This window comes from Chaetura pelagica, unplaced genomic scaffold, assembly GCF_000747805.2.
Source record: "Chaetura pelagica isolate M959 unplaced genomic scaffold, ChaPel_1.0 scaffold90, whole genome shotgun sequence".
Taxonomy (NCBI): domain Eukaryota; kingdom Metazoa; phylum Chordata; class Aves; order Apodiformes; family Apodidae; genus Chaetura; species Chaetura pelagica.
The window spans coordinates 7,118,350-7,135,250 of record NW_009953496.1 but is presented as its reverse complement, the minus strand read 5'-3'; the positions used below and the strand labels follow the sequence as shown (position 1 = coordinate 7,135,250).

General features: G+C 43.2%; 1 protein-coding gene across 1 annotated transcript in view; it reads left to right on the top strand.

The window, feature by feature from the left end:
- The window catches only part of SLC2A12 (solute carrier family 2 (facilitated glucose transporter), member 12), a 34,223-nt gene that overhangs the window by 16,945 nt on the left and 377 nt on the right, over positions 1-16,901 (top strand). Inside the window, exons 3-4 of the mRNA XM_009999227.1 lie at positions 12,070-12,192; positions 14,254-14,386. Coding sequence (XP_009997529.1) covers positions 12,070-12,192; positions 14,254-14,386 — 256 coding nt within the window. The remainder of the gene's footprint in view (positions 1-12,069; positions 12,193-14,253; positions 14,387-16,901) is intronic.

The window sequence follows — 16,901 nt, the reverse complement described above, 5'->3', positions numbered from 1 at the left end:
TGTCAGGGCCTACAAGGACAGTGATTTGCCCAGTGTCTTCCTGCTGGACTCTCAGCCACTGACTCACAGCCACCTCGAGTGGGAGGTCCTTCTGCATTTGGGGTCCCCCAGCATCTCCCCACTCTTGTGTATGGGTGCAGAGGCACATGGACCTGCCTGGCTGAAGTTAGCAGGCAGACCCAAAGCTGTTGGGGCAGGTGCAAGAGAGGGATGGACAAATCCCCACTTGCATCCATGCAGGTTAACAAACCAGCAGCTTGTGGTCACTACAGTCACTTTCTTCACTGGGAAACCCAGCCTCATAGCTAAGGCTCAGAAGGGGAAATACTTTCCTCACAAATTACCTGTTGCTAAAGATTTTTTATTTCTACAAGGTCTCCATTTTCCATTCAGTTTTCTCCTGGATGCTTGGGCCCCAGGTTTCAGCACCCGTATGATCCTAGGGCAGGCCATTCAACCAAAGCCACTCTTTGGTTACTAGTTTCACACTGATTAAATTTCCCCCACATGATGATCCCAGGATTGCAGCTTTGTGTCCCCCAGCCTCGGTCCCCTCAAGAAGCGACAGTCACTGTGCCCTCCACCACACCTTGATGTGATGGATGCACCTTCTCACTGTCACAGGAGTTCTCTGTGTGGGGTTGTCAGCCCCATGAGAAACTAAACTCACCCAGGGATGTCAGTGAAAGCAAGCCCTTGGTGAGGGCAAATCTTAGGAGCAAATTTTTACTGATAAAAATAACTGGGAATGAGAGATGCCCATTTCAAGTTTAAACATGGGTTAATTTGCCATACTGAGTATATTGGAGTTAAATTTATATCACCTTGAATGGGTGCTTTAAGAGTGAGCTAATTTATACCTAAAATGGAACAGATGTTTCAACATGTTTGGAAGTGTAACTGGTGTGGGAGCCAGATTCCTCAGATAATCAACAAAGGGAAATATTCTTCTCACCTAAGAGGGCCTTTCAGATGCCTGCTCTCTGACCTCTCCTTTGGCACAGCCCTCCTTTATTCACTGGCTATTGAGGGAGTTTAGGGTGATCAGGAAGCTAAATTAGACTGTGTGATAGCATTTCACATATAATATGCTTTAACTTTTGGTCAGTCCTGAAGTGGTCATACAGTTGGATTATATGATAATTGTAGGTCCCTTTCAACTGAACTATTCTATTCTATTATATTCTTATGTAAAACCCCACTTGTTTTATCTACAATTTGTTGTGAGTTATTGAAGCCATTTAAATGCACTTTTGAAGCCATTTAAATGCAGTTTTAAACCTGTGTTGGGGACAGTAAGGAAGACAGAAGGATCAGGCAAGAAGGATCAGGGAGAAAGGAAGAAAGCTCAAGGGTTCACAAAAAAAGTGAAATCCCTGGAGGTGAGGAAGGAAATAAGTCCTTCTTTCAGTCCATCACTATCCTTCTTGTGCAGTCCTATATGCTCTGTGAGTCGTTCTTGATGTATTTTATTGGATTAAGCAAGCTAGAACTCAGACCTGGAACATTCTCCTAAAACCCAGGTAATTACATCGGAGACAAATGTAGTCGCCTTGACTTTGTTCCTGTGATTCTTAGCTTAACTGTCAACCTGAGTAAAAGCATGATTCATTAGCATGATTAAACACAGGACCTTTTCTGTCTCTTTCACCTCAGCCACTAGCTGCATCTGTGGCAAACACCAGCACAGCTGGTTTCACAGGTGACACTGAACAGCCCAGGGACCTGATCCCAGAGGTCACATCTCTTGCCAACCTTATGATCCAGATTGCATAGGACTGCTTTTTCGCTGCCACAGAATGGTGTTGGATTTAACAGTGGCTGTCAAATGCCCTACCAGAAACTGGAACATCTTGTGGGAAAGAGAACTGCCAGTGTGGAAATTCCAACTCTCTGTGGATTTAGTTGGCTGTTCTTGTGTTTTGAAATATTGTAAGATGCATGGCCTTGCACTCGCTTGGTAAAAGAGAGCGCCATCTAGCATTCACATCAGTATCTTTGACATTAGAGCAATATTTCAGGCTTTTACAAAACATGTGGTTATTGCATTAATTTATAGCACTCATAATTTTGATGTTAACAGGCATTCATGCTCAACATTGCCTTGCATGACATTTGTTTGCAATGTTTTCTTTTTGAGCTTCTGTGTTTTGCAGAGCAGCTGTGGCCTGGCTTTAAATTTCACAGAAATGAGCAGCATTCATTTCACATTGTTTTGTGGTTTACTCTGGAAAAGGAGATAGTGGCAGGGATTTTAAAAAAGTGCTCAAAAGTAATCAAGTGCTTAAATGCTTTGTTGGATCTGAACCAGAACAATAAACCTTGGAAATGTGCCTGTTTCACTGAGGATCAGTACAGAAAGTCCTACTTTATTTAATTAAAAAATTATCTTGCATTCTTCATTTTATGACAAGATTCCCAGCACTGTCCATTTGTATTGAATCCTCTTTTAATACATGCATCCATGTGGTTTGAATGTGACACTCCTAGTATTTATCTAGTTCACTACTCCTGTGCTATTCAAATGGTGCTTCATGTGGCCTTTATTTCACACTGCATCTGTTCTACCAAGCTGCAGTAGAAAGACATGGTGTGCCAAAGTGAAAAATAAAGCAAGGACTGTGAATTGGCCACTTTTCCTATTGCTTTGCCCCAGACAAGGATTGTTAACACATCAGCCAACTCAGTAATCTGTTTGCCTTTTCACAGGCTGATTGGTCATTGTGAAGTGCAAGTCAATTTAAGATATTTTTGAATAGGTGGATACTGAATTGCAGGATTTCAAACTACAGGAGGTGTTCTCTAAAATACCAGCCACATAGGTTAACCTACTCTAGCTTGATAGAGTCTACAAGTTTGGGAGGTTTTTTTCAGGTGTGAAAAAGGTCATAATAAGGAAAAAAATGCATTTGTAGTAATGAGCCATGGCAATGTCAGTAGGAGCCTCTTAATGATTTTAGGACTCCATTTTACAAAGTAAAGAGTACAGTTGTTCAACCCCGAGGCTGAATTTAAACTATATACTGAGGTGCACATCTGGAATCTGGGATGTCATTTTCACTGACATCTTTGTTCCTCTTCATAATTTCCTTTTATGTATATGAATGAGGGAAAGTCTTGGCAGATCAGGCCAAGAGCTTTGCCTTCTGAAAGGCAGAGTCCTTGGTACCGTGGAAATAGGGAGTGATTAGACCCCAGCCAATATTCCCATCTTTCTGCAAGATCGGTGGCTCAATCTGCTGTTACTGAGCACAAAATTTGACCCTTCAAGAACTACCCAGAAAAGGTAGGTGAGTAGCTGCCTTTTTATGTACTGTGCTCCACTTTAATAGCTATTTGAGTAAATATTCTGATCTTGGTTCTCCGGATTGTATCAATATCTCTCTATTAATGTTTGCATGTTAATACAACTGTCGACACAAAGGCACTGCTTGACTTAAGAGGAATTACTCCCTGTGATTAAAATTAGGCACGGTTGTAGAGTTTAGCTGTGGTTAGTTAGTAGCTGGTGGCCAAAATGAAGCATTTTTCCTCCAGATTCACTTTATTAAAAAATCTGGAGAATTCATATTGTTGTGATTCTTACTAGCAACTGGGCCTAACTGTCCCCTTCTGTTCTACAGGGACAGGATCTTCTGTAAAGGAGTGCACTGTCAAGTGAGTCTAGCATACCATCTCCTACAGGCTTTCCTATGATAATCAAGGCTGCCCTTCTTACTTTCTAGGTCAAATGTAGCATTTAAGCATTTAAGCATAACTAAGAGTGGCCTTTGATAATCATATCAAAGACAAGGAAAGATTTTTACATTAGTTTTCCTTGACTGTTCTCGAAGGGAAGATCACTGTGACACTGAAATCCATGACAAAGTTTATAGGGCATATGTCAAGCTTCATAAAATGCCATTTCCTTTGGGAGAAAGGGCTGGGAGGCATTTTTTTGGAGACAATCTGATCATGGGCCAGATTTGTGCAAAAACTGTAACTGTCAGTAGAACTTTAAGTGCAAAGATAGTATTTTATTTCACTTGTAAAGGTCATCACACTAAACCATGTATTATAAATGATGAAAAAAACATTATGCCAGAAAGGTAAAAATGTGCCATCATATAACTTACTGATACTGCTGAGGACGGTGGAGACTGGCAGCCAAAGTGCGGAGGGGCCAGCCTGATGGTGTGTGGAGTTGGAAGGCTGTTTGTGCCCACGGCATCTGAGTTTCTGTGTCACCTTGAGCTCTGGGAGGAAAGCCAGGAAGATTTTCTTAAAGGGAAAGGGAACACAGGAGGGCACCCAGCTTCTGTTACCTTTAAAAATCAGCCCTAAGTGCAGAAAACTGTTCTCAGTGAAGGAGATCTAGGAGACACTTTGTGGTGGGTGGACCCAGAGTGTTCGCATCTTCCTCCTTCTACCCCCCTGCAGCAGCAACCAAAGAAGTGGCAGTGGCTCATGAGGGATTTAAAAATTTGACCATTGAAGGACTCTCTCCAGATAAGTCATCGCTGTTAAAGGTTGCTTATCCTTTCCACTGGGAGTTTTCTAAAGCATACACACAAATCTCTATTCTGCAAGAGCAAAGGTTTAAATTGCCCCAAATTGCTGGGTCCCAACAGCTCTTTTCTGTTGTGCACTCCCTTAAGGACCAACATTAGCCCTTGGATAGTGGAAAAACAGGTTCATTTATGCTACCTGGATGGATAACTTCTCCTCTCCATACATTTTAGAAGTGAAATATGTGATAATCTGAACTAATTCATGCACAACTTCCTAGTGAATTAAAGCCTCTGGCTTCTGCAGTCATTCCTCAGTAAATGCCTCAGAGGATTATCCTGGATTTGATATTCTGGACAAATAAACACTTACAAACAGAAATGCACATTTCAGGTTTTAATTAAAAGGTCTTTATTTTTTTTCATTTTTTTTTTTTTTAATGACAATATGTGATTTATTATAATAAGCACATTCTCCCTGGAAAGCTTGTTTTCATTTTCTTTCTTGTTTTTTGGGGGGGGTTGTGTTTTTTTTTCTTTCTGTTTGTCCTGCAAGTTATTTTGTCTTGATGGGATAGTGTACATGGCTGTACAACAAAGGATGAGAGAGGGACAGTGGCTGTGAAATCCAGTGAAATCCAAACAATTACTATCTCACACATCAGTTCAAATCACCTTCTATGAGAGGACCAGGAAAGAGGTGTAGACTGCTACATGCCTGCTCAAAGTGAAGCTATGATCCATCTTACTGGTATAGTTGCTGCTGAGTACTATTATTGGGCCAGATGGGCCACAAATCACATTAACTAAGACAATTCTTCTACCACTGCTAGATCCCTACACATCTATCACTTCTTGCTCAGCAATCCTTCAGTTGGGAATCGCTCTCCATAAGAAAGCTGTTCTTGTTTGTGACTATTCTTTCAAGCTGAAAATGGACAGTAATAGAAGATCACTGAAAATGGGTTTAAGGATATATTGAATGGCTTGCAGGAAGCAGGAGAGCCCACACCAGGCATTACGTTTGTTGTTGTTTTTTTCAAAATACATCTCACTGCCCTCCTTGTCAAGTGTCTCAGGAAGCAGGGGAAAGAGCTAATGTGTTGGTCTCACAGTCTCTTCCCCACAAACTGCTGCTCTAACATACAGGTGAGCAAAGGGTGATTTCTGTGGCCCTTAAAAAGCACATGTGAGTGTTCAGCTGTGTATTTGATAGTCACACAAATAGTACAGTGGACAACAATTTTAATGCACTCAGATACAGCCTCAGAGATAAAAGGACTAAAGCCCACTGGTCTTTACCCTTGTTTCTTCAAGAAGTCAGTCTCAAGGGTTAGTAATCCAAAGCAGAAATGTAGCATGCCAGAAGAAGAGGAACTTCAGATTTTCCATACCACATCAGCTCCTTTTGAATCACGGATGGTATCAGGTAGCTTGCTGTGGAGTGAGGAACATACTGTTTTAGCCTGCAGAGAGCAGGTGTGGTGGGTGGTGTAGGATTAGCTGAGGCTTCTCCTGCCTCCCCTGTTTCAGGAGCAGAGGAATTCCACTCCTTTTAATGGGCACATACAGGGTTTCACTTGACCCTTGGCAGGGTGGCACTCTGCTGGCAGCTTACATGCTCTCCAAAGCCATATATCTGCTCATTTGCTCCATATCTGCCAATTACTAATTTCAAGCAGCCACTTTAGCCTCATATTCTGGAGCAGAGCCAGAGAGACAAATACCTGTCAATAAGCAGAGTCAACGATTTTTAACGCCACTCACGATCGTCTGCTTTGGCCTCTTGCACACAACCATGGCCAGAGTTTCAGTGCACTTCTCTTGTGTTGTATCTCTTTCACCTGCTTCAGAAAAGGACAAACTCTCTCTCACCCTCTCTTCTTTCCAATCTAAATATCCCTTACTTTTGCCAGCCCCCCAAAATGTCCTTTACCGGAGCTGCTGTGGAAGCCTTTGTGGGGGCCGTGTTGTGTGGGTGGGTGCTGGGAGCACAGCTGGGCCAGTGCTGGTGCCTTACAGCAGCAGGTGCCCAGCCCCAAGTCCCAGCTCTGCTCCCATGCTGTGTGCCCTCATGGATACACACCTCATCACCAAACACAGGCTTGTGCCAAACCCTGCCAACACACCCTCTGAAATCAAGGCAAGCCAGTGCTGAAGCCGGCCTTTTGTTGAGAAGCAGTTGGCCAGCTGGCTACTGGTGTTAACACTCACCAGTAAACGAAAAACCTGTGGGGTTTCATAAACCTGAAAAACACCTGGCTTTTGGCAAAGGGAGTCACTAGCCACGTCCTTTGACTTCCTCTCGTGGCTTGCTTGCATCCTTCCCCAACACTCATCATTTGTTACATGTTCTTAGATGGTCTGTCTGCATTGCTGGTGGAATAACCCCTTCCTTATCTTCCCTTGGACCTCTAGTTGCGAACAACCCAGTCCTCCATTTCAAAGTCTTGCATACTTCCCTCCTAAGCTGTAAATTCATTTAATCTCTTTCCAGACTTTATACCTCAGAAACTTGAATTCTTTCAAGTATTGCAATGGCTGCTTTCTAAATCTCACCATAAAGAACTTGATCTCACACAATACAGGTATAGGAAAGGAAAAAAATGCTAAGCAGCAAATGAACACCAGGGAATCTAATATTTCATTAATGAGAGCTGCTGAGAAGCTTCCAATTTGCTTTTGCTTCCTGGCAGGAATAGGTCAAAACAAGGACATTTTTCATTCATATACCTCACTTGAATGTTGAGTACCATCAAGCTTGCAGTAGTTCTCAGATGTTCTCAGGTGTTCATGCTTTTCTGCTCTAAATCTGCTAATTTTTAAAAGGTATTTTTTATTTACTGCATAGCTATAAAGTAAGGAAGAAACTATACAAGGGTTCGAGATATCTCTTCACTTGTGGCCCAAATACAAAGCTCATTAAGATGGCTATGTTGGCTCAAACAAAAGAGTGAGTTGGCTCAATCAGTCTGCCTCCTACAATAACCAGTAGCAGATGCTAAGAGGAAATACTTCAGAAAAGACCCATGGAGCATCCACATTGTGTCCCTCTGCCTATCTGTAGCTTAGGGTACTTCAAGAAAAATGTTATGTTGGGGACTTATTTTTTCTATTGTGAACAATAGTTCTTGATGAATCTTTTCCTAAGTATGCAGAGGTAAATAATGTATTGGCATCCAGCATTTAATAATTTTAAGCCATTAATATTTTTTGCATCTGAAGGATCTTGTGAAAGTGAGTTTCAGAGTTGAAATATGGATGGTCTGATAAAGCACATCCTCACACCTCACCTAACTGCTGTCCCTGGTAACTTCACTTGGATTCTCTTGGTTTGTGTCTTTAAAAATGTCAGGCAAACTTCTCCTAGGTTCATCTCCACAATATTATAAACTTCAATTCTGTTTCCCTAACACTGCACATTATCTAAGCTGAAGAGTCCCCATCTGTTCAACTCCTCTTTGCAGAGCCCATCACCCTTTATTTGTCATGACCCTTTATTTGTTACACATTTACAGAAAGTATATTGCTAACAGCTTTCTTCATTCAGTTGTTTAACTGTGCTGAGTAGTTTCTTTGTATTTTATTTGGTTGTATGTGTATTTTAAGCCTCTACTCAGGCAATTTAAACATTCTCCCTACCCACACTAAAGCAATTACCCTGGTTGTCCTTTTAATTTACTCATAGAAAGCAGGCTGGTTCTAATATTGTTCTCCTTTTGAAACAGAATGTGGTAGGCTCTTGGCTCTTCCATTTCTACAAGAATACTGAAATTGAAATGCTATAACTAATATAACAGAGCATCATTGTGACAGTGACATCTTGAACTCGCCCAGCTCAGTACTGAAGCAAGATTTGTTTTATTTTTTTCTTTCATTAATTATGTGGCAAAGTGCTAAAAGAAACCATCACCTATGCTGTCTAAAGTGCAGTCCCAGCACTGTTACACAGTGTATTCAGCCATAATAGAAGCAGCTGAATTCCTCCATTAATATTCTGCTTCCTGCCTTTACTATCCCTATGACTCTTTAGAGGTGAATGTCACCATCCTGGTGAAGGGGTTGTTTGTATATCTGAATCCTCTGCTCTTTCTACTTGAGAAAGGACTGTCAGGGTATCGAGTTTCTGGGATACTTAGTCAAAGAGTTAAGCTTTCTTATCCAGTACAATATTTTCTTCAGCCTTGCAGTAGGTGTTATTTTCTCTAGATTGTACCATAATAAAAGCCCATTCAACTGTAGCATTTTTCTTAGAATCACAGAATTGTTTTGGTTGCAGAAGACCTTTAAGATGATTGAGTCCAACCATTAATCTAACTCTACTGAGTCTGGTGCTAAGCCATGTCCCTAAGCACCCCATCTACGTGTCTTTTAAATGCCTCCAGGGATGATGATTAAGTCACATCCCTGGGCAGGCTGTTCCAGTGTTTTATAACCCTTTCAGTAAAGAAGTCAATACACAAAGCACTGCAGGTCAGCAGAGGTGAGTTATTACCTGCAGCCACCACATGAACAAATCCCGCAGTTGTTGAATCTGGCACAGAGACCCATCCTGAGCCCTCAGCCTCCTATCTTACTCACATCTGACCTGGAGAGCACTAGCTCTTTTTCCATCCATTCCATGAACACCAGCCAAAGGTGCCCAGCGTAGGCACCGCGAACAATCGTGTGTGCAATGAGGTTACTATCACAGCATCCTTTTGACATCATGTTAGATGACACAGCAGATGGAGACTTGGTGAGGGGGTTATTTGGATTCTCTTTTCAAGGACGGGCTGATTTCCTTTGTAAAATACCACTGCTTAGGCTGGTGAAGGCAGAGCACATAGCTGACTTTGCAGTGACTTTGGGAGCGTGCAGGTTAAACTTGTGTGGCGTTGCATGCATGCAGCACTCAAGGTAGCAGCAGTCATCCTGAATGGGAGCCCCAACCTAGTTACTGGCTCCCCAGGAGAAAGCCACATCCCTGCCATACCTACAGCAGCTGCTGCTTTTTGGCGGAGGGACGAACAGTAAAAACAATCCCAGAGAGGTGCTAAAAGCAAAGAATCGATCGTTATCACTGTCTCAGCCTGGGGAAAGGGATAAACAAGCTGTAATAAGTGTCAGATTTCTAGAACTGCTCTTTCTCTGCAGGGAATAAGCCTATCCACTCCTCGCCAGCTGAGCTGAGGTCAGGGCCATGCCAGAGGAAGTAGCTACCATTAGCAGACATGAAGGATAGATCTGGTGTGTCAGTGGGATCTGTCTGAACTAAGTAACTGCTTGAAATAAAAGCAGCTAACCACTACTGCTGCTGATGCAGATTCTCAATACTTTGGCTTCTTAACAGGAAAACAATACCTTTCAAACCTTCAGACAAATTGTAGTTAGCTTGAAAGGCCCAGTCTGTTCTTGGAAAAATGCATGGTGCTGGAGGTGCTGTGGTGCTGCACATCTCAGCAGTGGCAAGAGTCAAACCCCAGTGCCTGTGAAGCTGCTGGAGCTCACCAAGCTCAGCACTCGCCCAGACTGGTGGGGCAGCTGTGCCAGTGCACAGGACTTGATCCTCTTTGCCTGCTGCCTCTCTGAGAAGCCACTGCCAGCTGTTTGAATTCAAGAAAATCCTAGAAGAAGCAAATAAGGACAAAAAGTACCCACAGAATGTTTATTCCTGGAGGATGGTTTCTGCCCTCCAGAAAGCACGTTTAATTCTTTCAGGTTTTATTTTAATCCTGTCTAATGTGACTATGAATGTCTCCTTTGTCAGTCTTGGTGCATAACCATTTTTCCAGCTGAGCTGTGTGGCTGGCTGCCAAGCTCTGCTATGGAGATGAACTCCATGGACTGTGCAGGCACTGCTCCAAAGGGCTCGTTTGCTTAATTGCTGCTTTGCATTTCAGCTAGCACTCCCTGTCATGACATGTTGTATCAGCTGTGACTAACAACACTGGTCACAACAGCCCTGATACTGAGGAGGGGCAAACTACAATAATGAGATGCCCGTGCATTACCAGGGCCTGGCTTTGCTCATGTACAGGGCAAGCGGGTCTGACAGGGAAAAACACCTGCGTGAGAAGCCAGTTCTCTGCTTCTTTGCTCCTTCTTGTGTGTAGAGACCCTACAAAACATGCCCAGGGCATTTCTTTAGAAAAATCTTTGCTGTATCAGCAGAGAGTGCATTAAACTTTACTGTGATCCAAGTAAAAAAAAAAAATAAAATAATAAAAAAAAAATAAATAAAATCTTCTCTAGGGCTGCTGCTAGACTCTGAGCTTGTGTTATGGCTGTGTGCCACTTGACTGTGTGTGTTAGACCATTCTGCAGAGTGGTCTTGATTCTCTGGAATAAAATCACCACTCTGCCAGGTCAATCATTCTGCTGGAGTGAAGCTCTTTATATGTTTTTCCTTAAAAAAAAAATATAAAAAAATAATTAAAAAATCTGGGCCAGCTTCAGAAAACATTGAGTTCAAATCTGTGGTACAAAGAAATCTAGAGTTTGCTCGAGTCTGTTCTGTTGACTTAAGGCTCAGGGGTTTTTTTCCCCTTTTGTTTTAGTTCATTCTAGTCTCCTTCCACAGGACTTTCTTTTCTTTGTTCTTTTCTACTTGTAAAGTACTGTCACACAGGAATCCTATCAGCATCTGAAGGGATATTGCAGCAGGAGACTATTTAAAAAATGTAATGTTAAGCCTGGCCTGTCCAAGTGTCCTGAGAAAACTCTGATGTCTTATTTTGCAGAAACAACATCACAGAGGAACAATTTGTTATGGCCATGGCCAAGGGTCTGGAGATGCAGTTTATCCATGTATACCTCTCTACTCTTGTTCTGGTCATTGCTAACACACAGCTTCTCCATGCAGCAACCTCTTGCTAGTGCATCCTGCTTATGAAAAAAAGGAGGGTGGAAGGTTGGGTTTTTTTGTTTTTATTTTGTTTTGCTTTGTTCCTTAATTTTATTTTTGTTCTTGCTATCAAGGCAGTTACACAGCCAGCTATTCATGTATGAATTTGTTTTTGTGGGCAAGGAAAAGCAGCATTTAGATCACCTGTAGTGTGGTGTGATATGAAGGAGCCAAAATTCAGGCCCTCACTTTTAATTTATACCTCAGCAGTCTCATTTATATGGAGCAGAGAGCTGGACCAACAAACCTCCCTCAGTGTGGCAGGTTGATTTATAAGGTGGCATAAATACACAGTGCTGCTCCAAGGCTGAAGATTTCTTTGGTTTGCTGCCCTGCTTCCATTAGGGTTACGGCACTGGAGAGCTGCTCAGTCAGAGCTCCTCTCACACACAGATGTGCAGGCAGAGCTCACTCCCCTGGTTCTGCCTGTGCTGGCACTGCTGGTCGTTTGCTCGCAGGACGCCAGGCAGGGATGTGTCCCAGTGATGCTGCCCCAGGGTGATGCTGACCACCACACATGCTCCCTACAGAGCATGGGTGGTCCTCTGGGGCTTGGGCCCACACAAGCCTAACATCCCTGAAAAGCACCTTTATCTTTCAGGTAACCTCATCTGAATTTGTGGACCACCTAAATTTACAGCAAGAAAAGCCAATCTTTAAAAGAGAATATCTTTTTTGTCTTTTCTTCTATTTCAGTGTCCTGGCTGGTCCTGAGTGAAATCTTCCCTGGTGGGATCAGAGGGCGGGCCATGGCTTTGACATCTAGCATGAACTGGGGTATCAATCTCCTCATCTCCTTGACATTTTTGACTGTAACTGGTAAGATTTCTCTGTGTCTTTCCAAGTTGATATTCTCCTACTGTGCACAATAAGTCTCGCTTATACAAACAGCACTGCTAAAATAGGAACTGTGATACCCAAGGAGGCTAATTCAGATCTCCATGTAGGTGCTCTTTGTTAGTATAACTCACTTCACCATTTCCACCACATCTAAGTTTGTGTTAGTAATTACAGCCTCACAGTGCTGGCTATCAGAGCACCTTCTGCATCAGCTCCACACCACTGCATCTTCTGAAATCAATGGAAGTTCTGCTCTAGATCAGACTGCAGCTTTTCAGATATTTTTTTTTTATAGACAATCACATTGAAATAATTCATTTTCACAGGCATGTCCTGGCTTTGAGAAAATTTTGTTTAGAAAAAGTGGCTATGTAAGGTAAAAATGTTTCCTGTTTTAATGTGAGAAAGAAGACTACCACATAGAACTTATAACACCATGAGAAACAAGGAAAAATGTTAAATTAAAAAAAAAAAAAAGTTACATTGGCAAATATTTTGATACTTTTTTTTCATAAGATGTTTTGCAAATTTCAGTTTTCAGTCTTATTTTGAGGAAAGCATGAGTTTCTAATAGATGCAGGCAATAAAAAAGTTAAGGTGGTTTTCATCCTGTTTAGATGCATTTTGAGATGGATTTGAACATGACTGTAATCTGTGACTAAAATGGGTTTTACATTGATGTTTTCCTCTCTTAAAAAAACACAACCAACCAAATAAAAAACAAAATCCTGAGTACCATTTTTATTAAAACTAGGAAAAATATGCCAGGCCAAATTGTGTTCCCACTAGCACTTGATTTAGATCAAGGGTCCTTTTCAGAAGCAAATCATCCAGTTGCTCCCACTCACTGCACCTTGGTTTCCATCACAGAACTGCACTTCGGAACTGCACAAGCTTTTTGGACAACCAAACCTTTAAATGTCAGTCAATGCACTCCAGCTACCAACACTTGCTCTGACCTTGGACCAGACTAGAGCTATTCCTAGGGAAACATCCTCAAAAACAGGTAGTGCAGACCTGAAGTCCTCAGCATCAACTGTATGACCTGAAGATTCCCTCCTGTCATGCAGCATTACTTGTTAATGCACACCCAGCCGTTATTCTGCTCTCAGTGTCAATGAATGCAAAGCCACAGTAAGTCTGTTGGCTTAGCTGGGTCTAATCTGGATTTGTGAAAGTGTAACAAGCAAGTATGTGTTCCTAGTCAGCAGAAGGGCAGAACTGGAAATTCTTTCTTCAAATGAATACACGTGGAGGTCACAGTGGTCAGTAGCACCTGCATTAAGGTATCTGATGTAGGAAATTCTGGCTGGATTAGCAGCTTCAGATACCATTTTTAGGTCTAGACACAACTGACAAATGTGCCAGCTGTCTGGCTCAGTTTTAGCAGGGGAGAAGGCTGAGGAGGCTGCAGCTACCTGTTGGGTTTGTATATGCTTTACTTTCCAGGGGCTGCAGAGTTCATCCTTCAGCCTGAGGACCTACCTGCCCCCCACACTGTAGGCTCAGAAGACCACTAGTTCTTGGCTGGTCCCATTAGGAGTTTACTTTTGGATCCCTTTCTGGTGCAGCACCAGTGATGTGCAGTGGAAATGCTGGGAACTGAGAAGCAGGGAAGATTAGCTGGAGACAACTGCAAGTGTGAAAAATGCTTGGTTTTGCTCCAGGAAAGAAGGTGCAACAAAGCCAGACACAGGTGAAAATCTGAGGGGCTTGTGACCCACAGTGCCTTCGTACAAACCAGTAACAATGGCTACTCACGGTTTTCACCCAGTGACCACAAGCAAAATAAATCAATAGGTTCATGCTAAATGGATCAGTATGGGCTCATCAACTTTCTCTCATTAAGGAGTGTTAAAAAAAGTAAAACCATTTTGTTCCAAATTCTGGCCAGACACAAATAAGTGAGCTCAAAATACTAGCCTAGCTTCTTTCTAAATTCTCCTGTGCTTTAGAGGCTGTATGCTATATAAATACAATACCAGAAATTAATTTTGTAAAATTTGAAAAGTAAAAAAGACATGTTTTCTTCTTTTGTAGAGCTCATTGGCTTGTCCTGGGTGTGCTTCATTTACACAATAATGAGCCTAGCTTCCCTGGCTTTTGTTATTGTGTTTATACCAGAGACAAAAGGATGCTCTTTGGAGCAAATATCCATGGAACTAGCTAAACAGTGAGTATCCAGGGTGGGACCACATCCTCTGGGTGCCAGAGGGACAAAGCCTTTCAATGCCTCATGCTAAAGAAAAGGAAACAAGGAAATGGTGTTATTTTCTGGAAAATTCATAGTCTCTCAAGGCTTGAGCTTCTACATGTCCATCTCAGTGGCCAAGCAAACATTTTGTTGGTGCTAAAGGACTAGCCCCAAATGGATGGTGGTTTCCAGCACCCTTGTGAAGACCACCTCCAGCCAGACCTTGCTCCCCAGCACTTTTGCTGACTGGGGTTCCCAGTGTGTGTCCTGGCTTGCATGCAGAAAAAGGGGAGAGGAGAGGCCCTATTTCAGGGCTTTCAAGGGTCCATGTGAGTTTTGATAGCTCTTCTATATGGGCATTTTTTTGGTGCATTTACTGAGTACCACGTTCCTGTAGATTCTATGAGCTCAGAGCTTGAGTTTTGTGGCCCCACCTCACTACATAAAAAGGGTAGGAATGCAATGACAGGGAGAGAGAGATTTGGTGACCTGAATGCCATGTGCCTGCTCCTTTTATATGGCCCATTCTGACTGGTGTTGTCTCTTTTGACTGTACAGTCTTTTCTCAACCAACCCTCAGAAGTAGAGCAACCCTTGGAATTACATACTTTGAACAAAAGTAGCACATCAGTTTGGAGAACAGAATAAAATGCTCTGCTGATACATATGCTGTTTACTTAAAGTCTCCAAATGAAGGTGTCACTGAAGTTAAATTAACTGGCTTTTTTTTTACTAAGAATTTGCTACTGCCCCCACACTTTTCAGTTGGTTTTGGCCATAAAAATTACAGAAAAAAACTAAGCAGCCCTGTTTTTTAAAATGCAACACCCTCCTGATCTGTTCAAAGAGCTGCCTTGCAGCAGCTACTTGCTTCTTTGGACTAATCTCGGGAGTGCTCAGCAGAATGAACAGAAGGATAAAGAAATTATAGGGGCAAAGATAAAGAAATGTAGTGGGCAACATTTTTGCAGGGCTGCTGGCTTGGGGTGAGCATCAGGCCTCACCACAGCTGGTGACAGGCTGCTTCAGGCCAGGCAGCAGCCCCCGGTTCATCCGCATGCCCAGGCTTGAGGGGACAGTGCAAGCTCCTTCACTCAGGGAGAACAGAATAAAATGCTCTGCTGATACATATGCTGTTTACTTAAAGTCTCCAAATGAAGGTGTCACTGAAGTTAAATTAACTGGCTTTTTTTTTACTAAGAATTTGCTACTGCCCCCACACTTTTCAGTTGGTTTTGGCCATAAAAATTACAGAAAAAAACTAAGCAGCCCTGTTTTTTAAAATGCAACACCCTCCTGATCTGTTCAAAGAGCTGCCTTGCAGCAGCTACTTGCTTCTTTGGACTAATCTCGGGAGTGCTCAGCAGAATGAACAGAAGGATAAAGAAATTATAGGGGCAAAGATAAAGAAATGTAGTGGGCAACATTTTTGCAGGGCTGCTGGCTTGGGGTGAGCATCAGGCCTCACCACAGCTGGTGACAGGCTGCTTCAGGCCAGGCAGCAGCCCCCGGTTCATCCGCATGCCCAGGCTTGAGGGGACAGTGCAAGCTCCTTCACTCAGGCTTGAGGGGACAGTGCAAGCTCCTTCACTCTCGCCCTGCCTGTCAGCAAGACAAATGACACTCAGAGAAATGGGCTTGAAGGCACAGGTAGAAATATTCAGACTGAAAATAAGACACATACTTTTCGACAGTGGAAATAATTAACATGTCAACAGCCTACTGTGATGGGTCATATCCTGTATGTGGGTTTTTTAGATTTACCAAGGAGTATCTTTTTCTAAGGGGGACAGCCAGGCTTGAAGGAGGTTGTCCAAGAGCACTTATCCCAGTGCAGAAAGCCTAGAGCTGATTGCACTCCGGGGTGTCCCTTGCAGCGGTCGCTGCTTCAGGGATGGAGAAATGCTGGAGTACTGAGTCCCTAACACAGGAAGGACATGGAGCTCCATGGAGTGAGTCCAGAGAAGGGCCACAAAGATGATCAGAAGGCTGGAGCACCTCTCCTATGGAGACAGGGGCAGAGAGTTGGGGCTGTTCAGCCTGGAGAAGGCTCCAGGGAGACCTTATAGTGGCCCTTCAGTACCTGAAGGGGCTACAGGAAAGCTGGGGAGGGACTGTTTACAAGGGCTTGCAGTGAAAGGACAAGGCGGAGTGGATTCAAACTGGAAGAGGGGAGATTTAGCTTAGACATTAGGAGGAAATTGTCCAGTGTGAGGGCGGTGAGACACTGAACAGGCTGCCCACGGTGGCTGCCCCCTCCCCGGGAGCGTTCCAGGCCGGGCTGGATGGGGCTCTGAACAACCTGGTCTAGCGGGTGCTGTCCCTGCCCACGCAGGGGGGTTGGAACTAGATGATCTTTGTGCTCCCTGCAGCCCAAACCATTCCACGATGCTTCGATACGATTCTTCCCTGCAGTTGCCGTTCCCGGACGAGCCCGCTCCGCCTCCCGTTGTTTGTCTGTCCGCTCCGCCCTCCCTCCGCTTGACGGAAACGC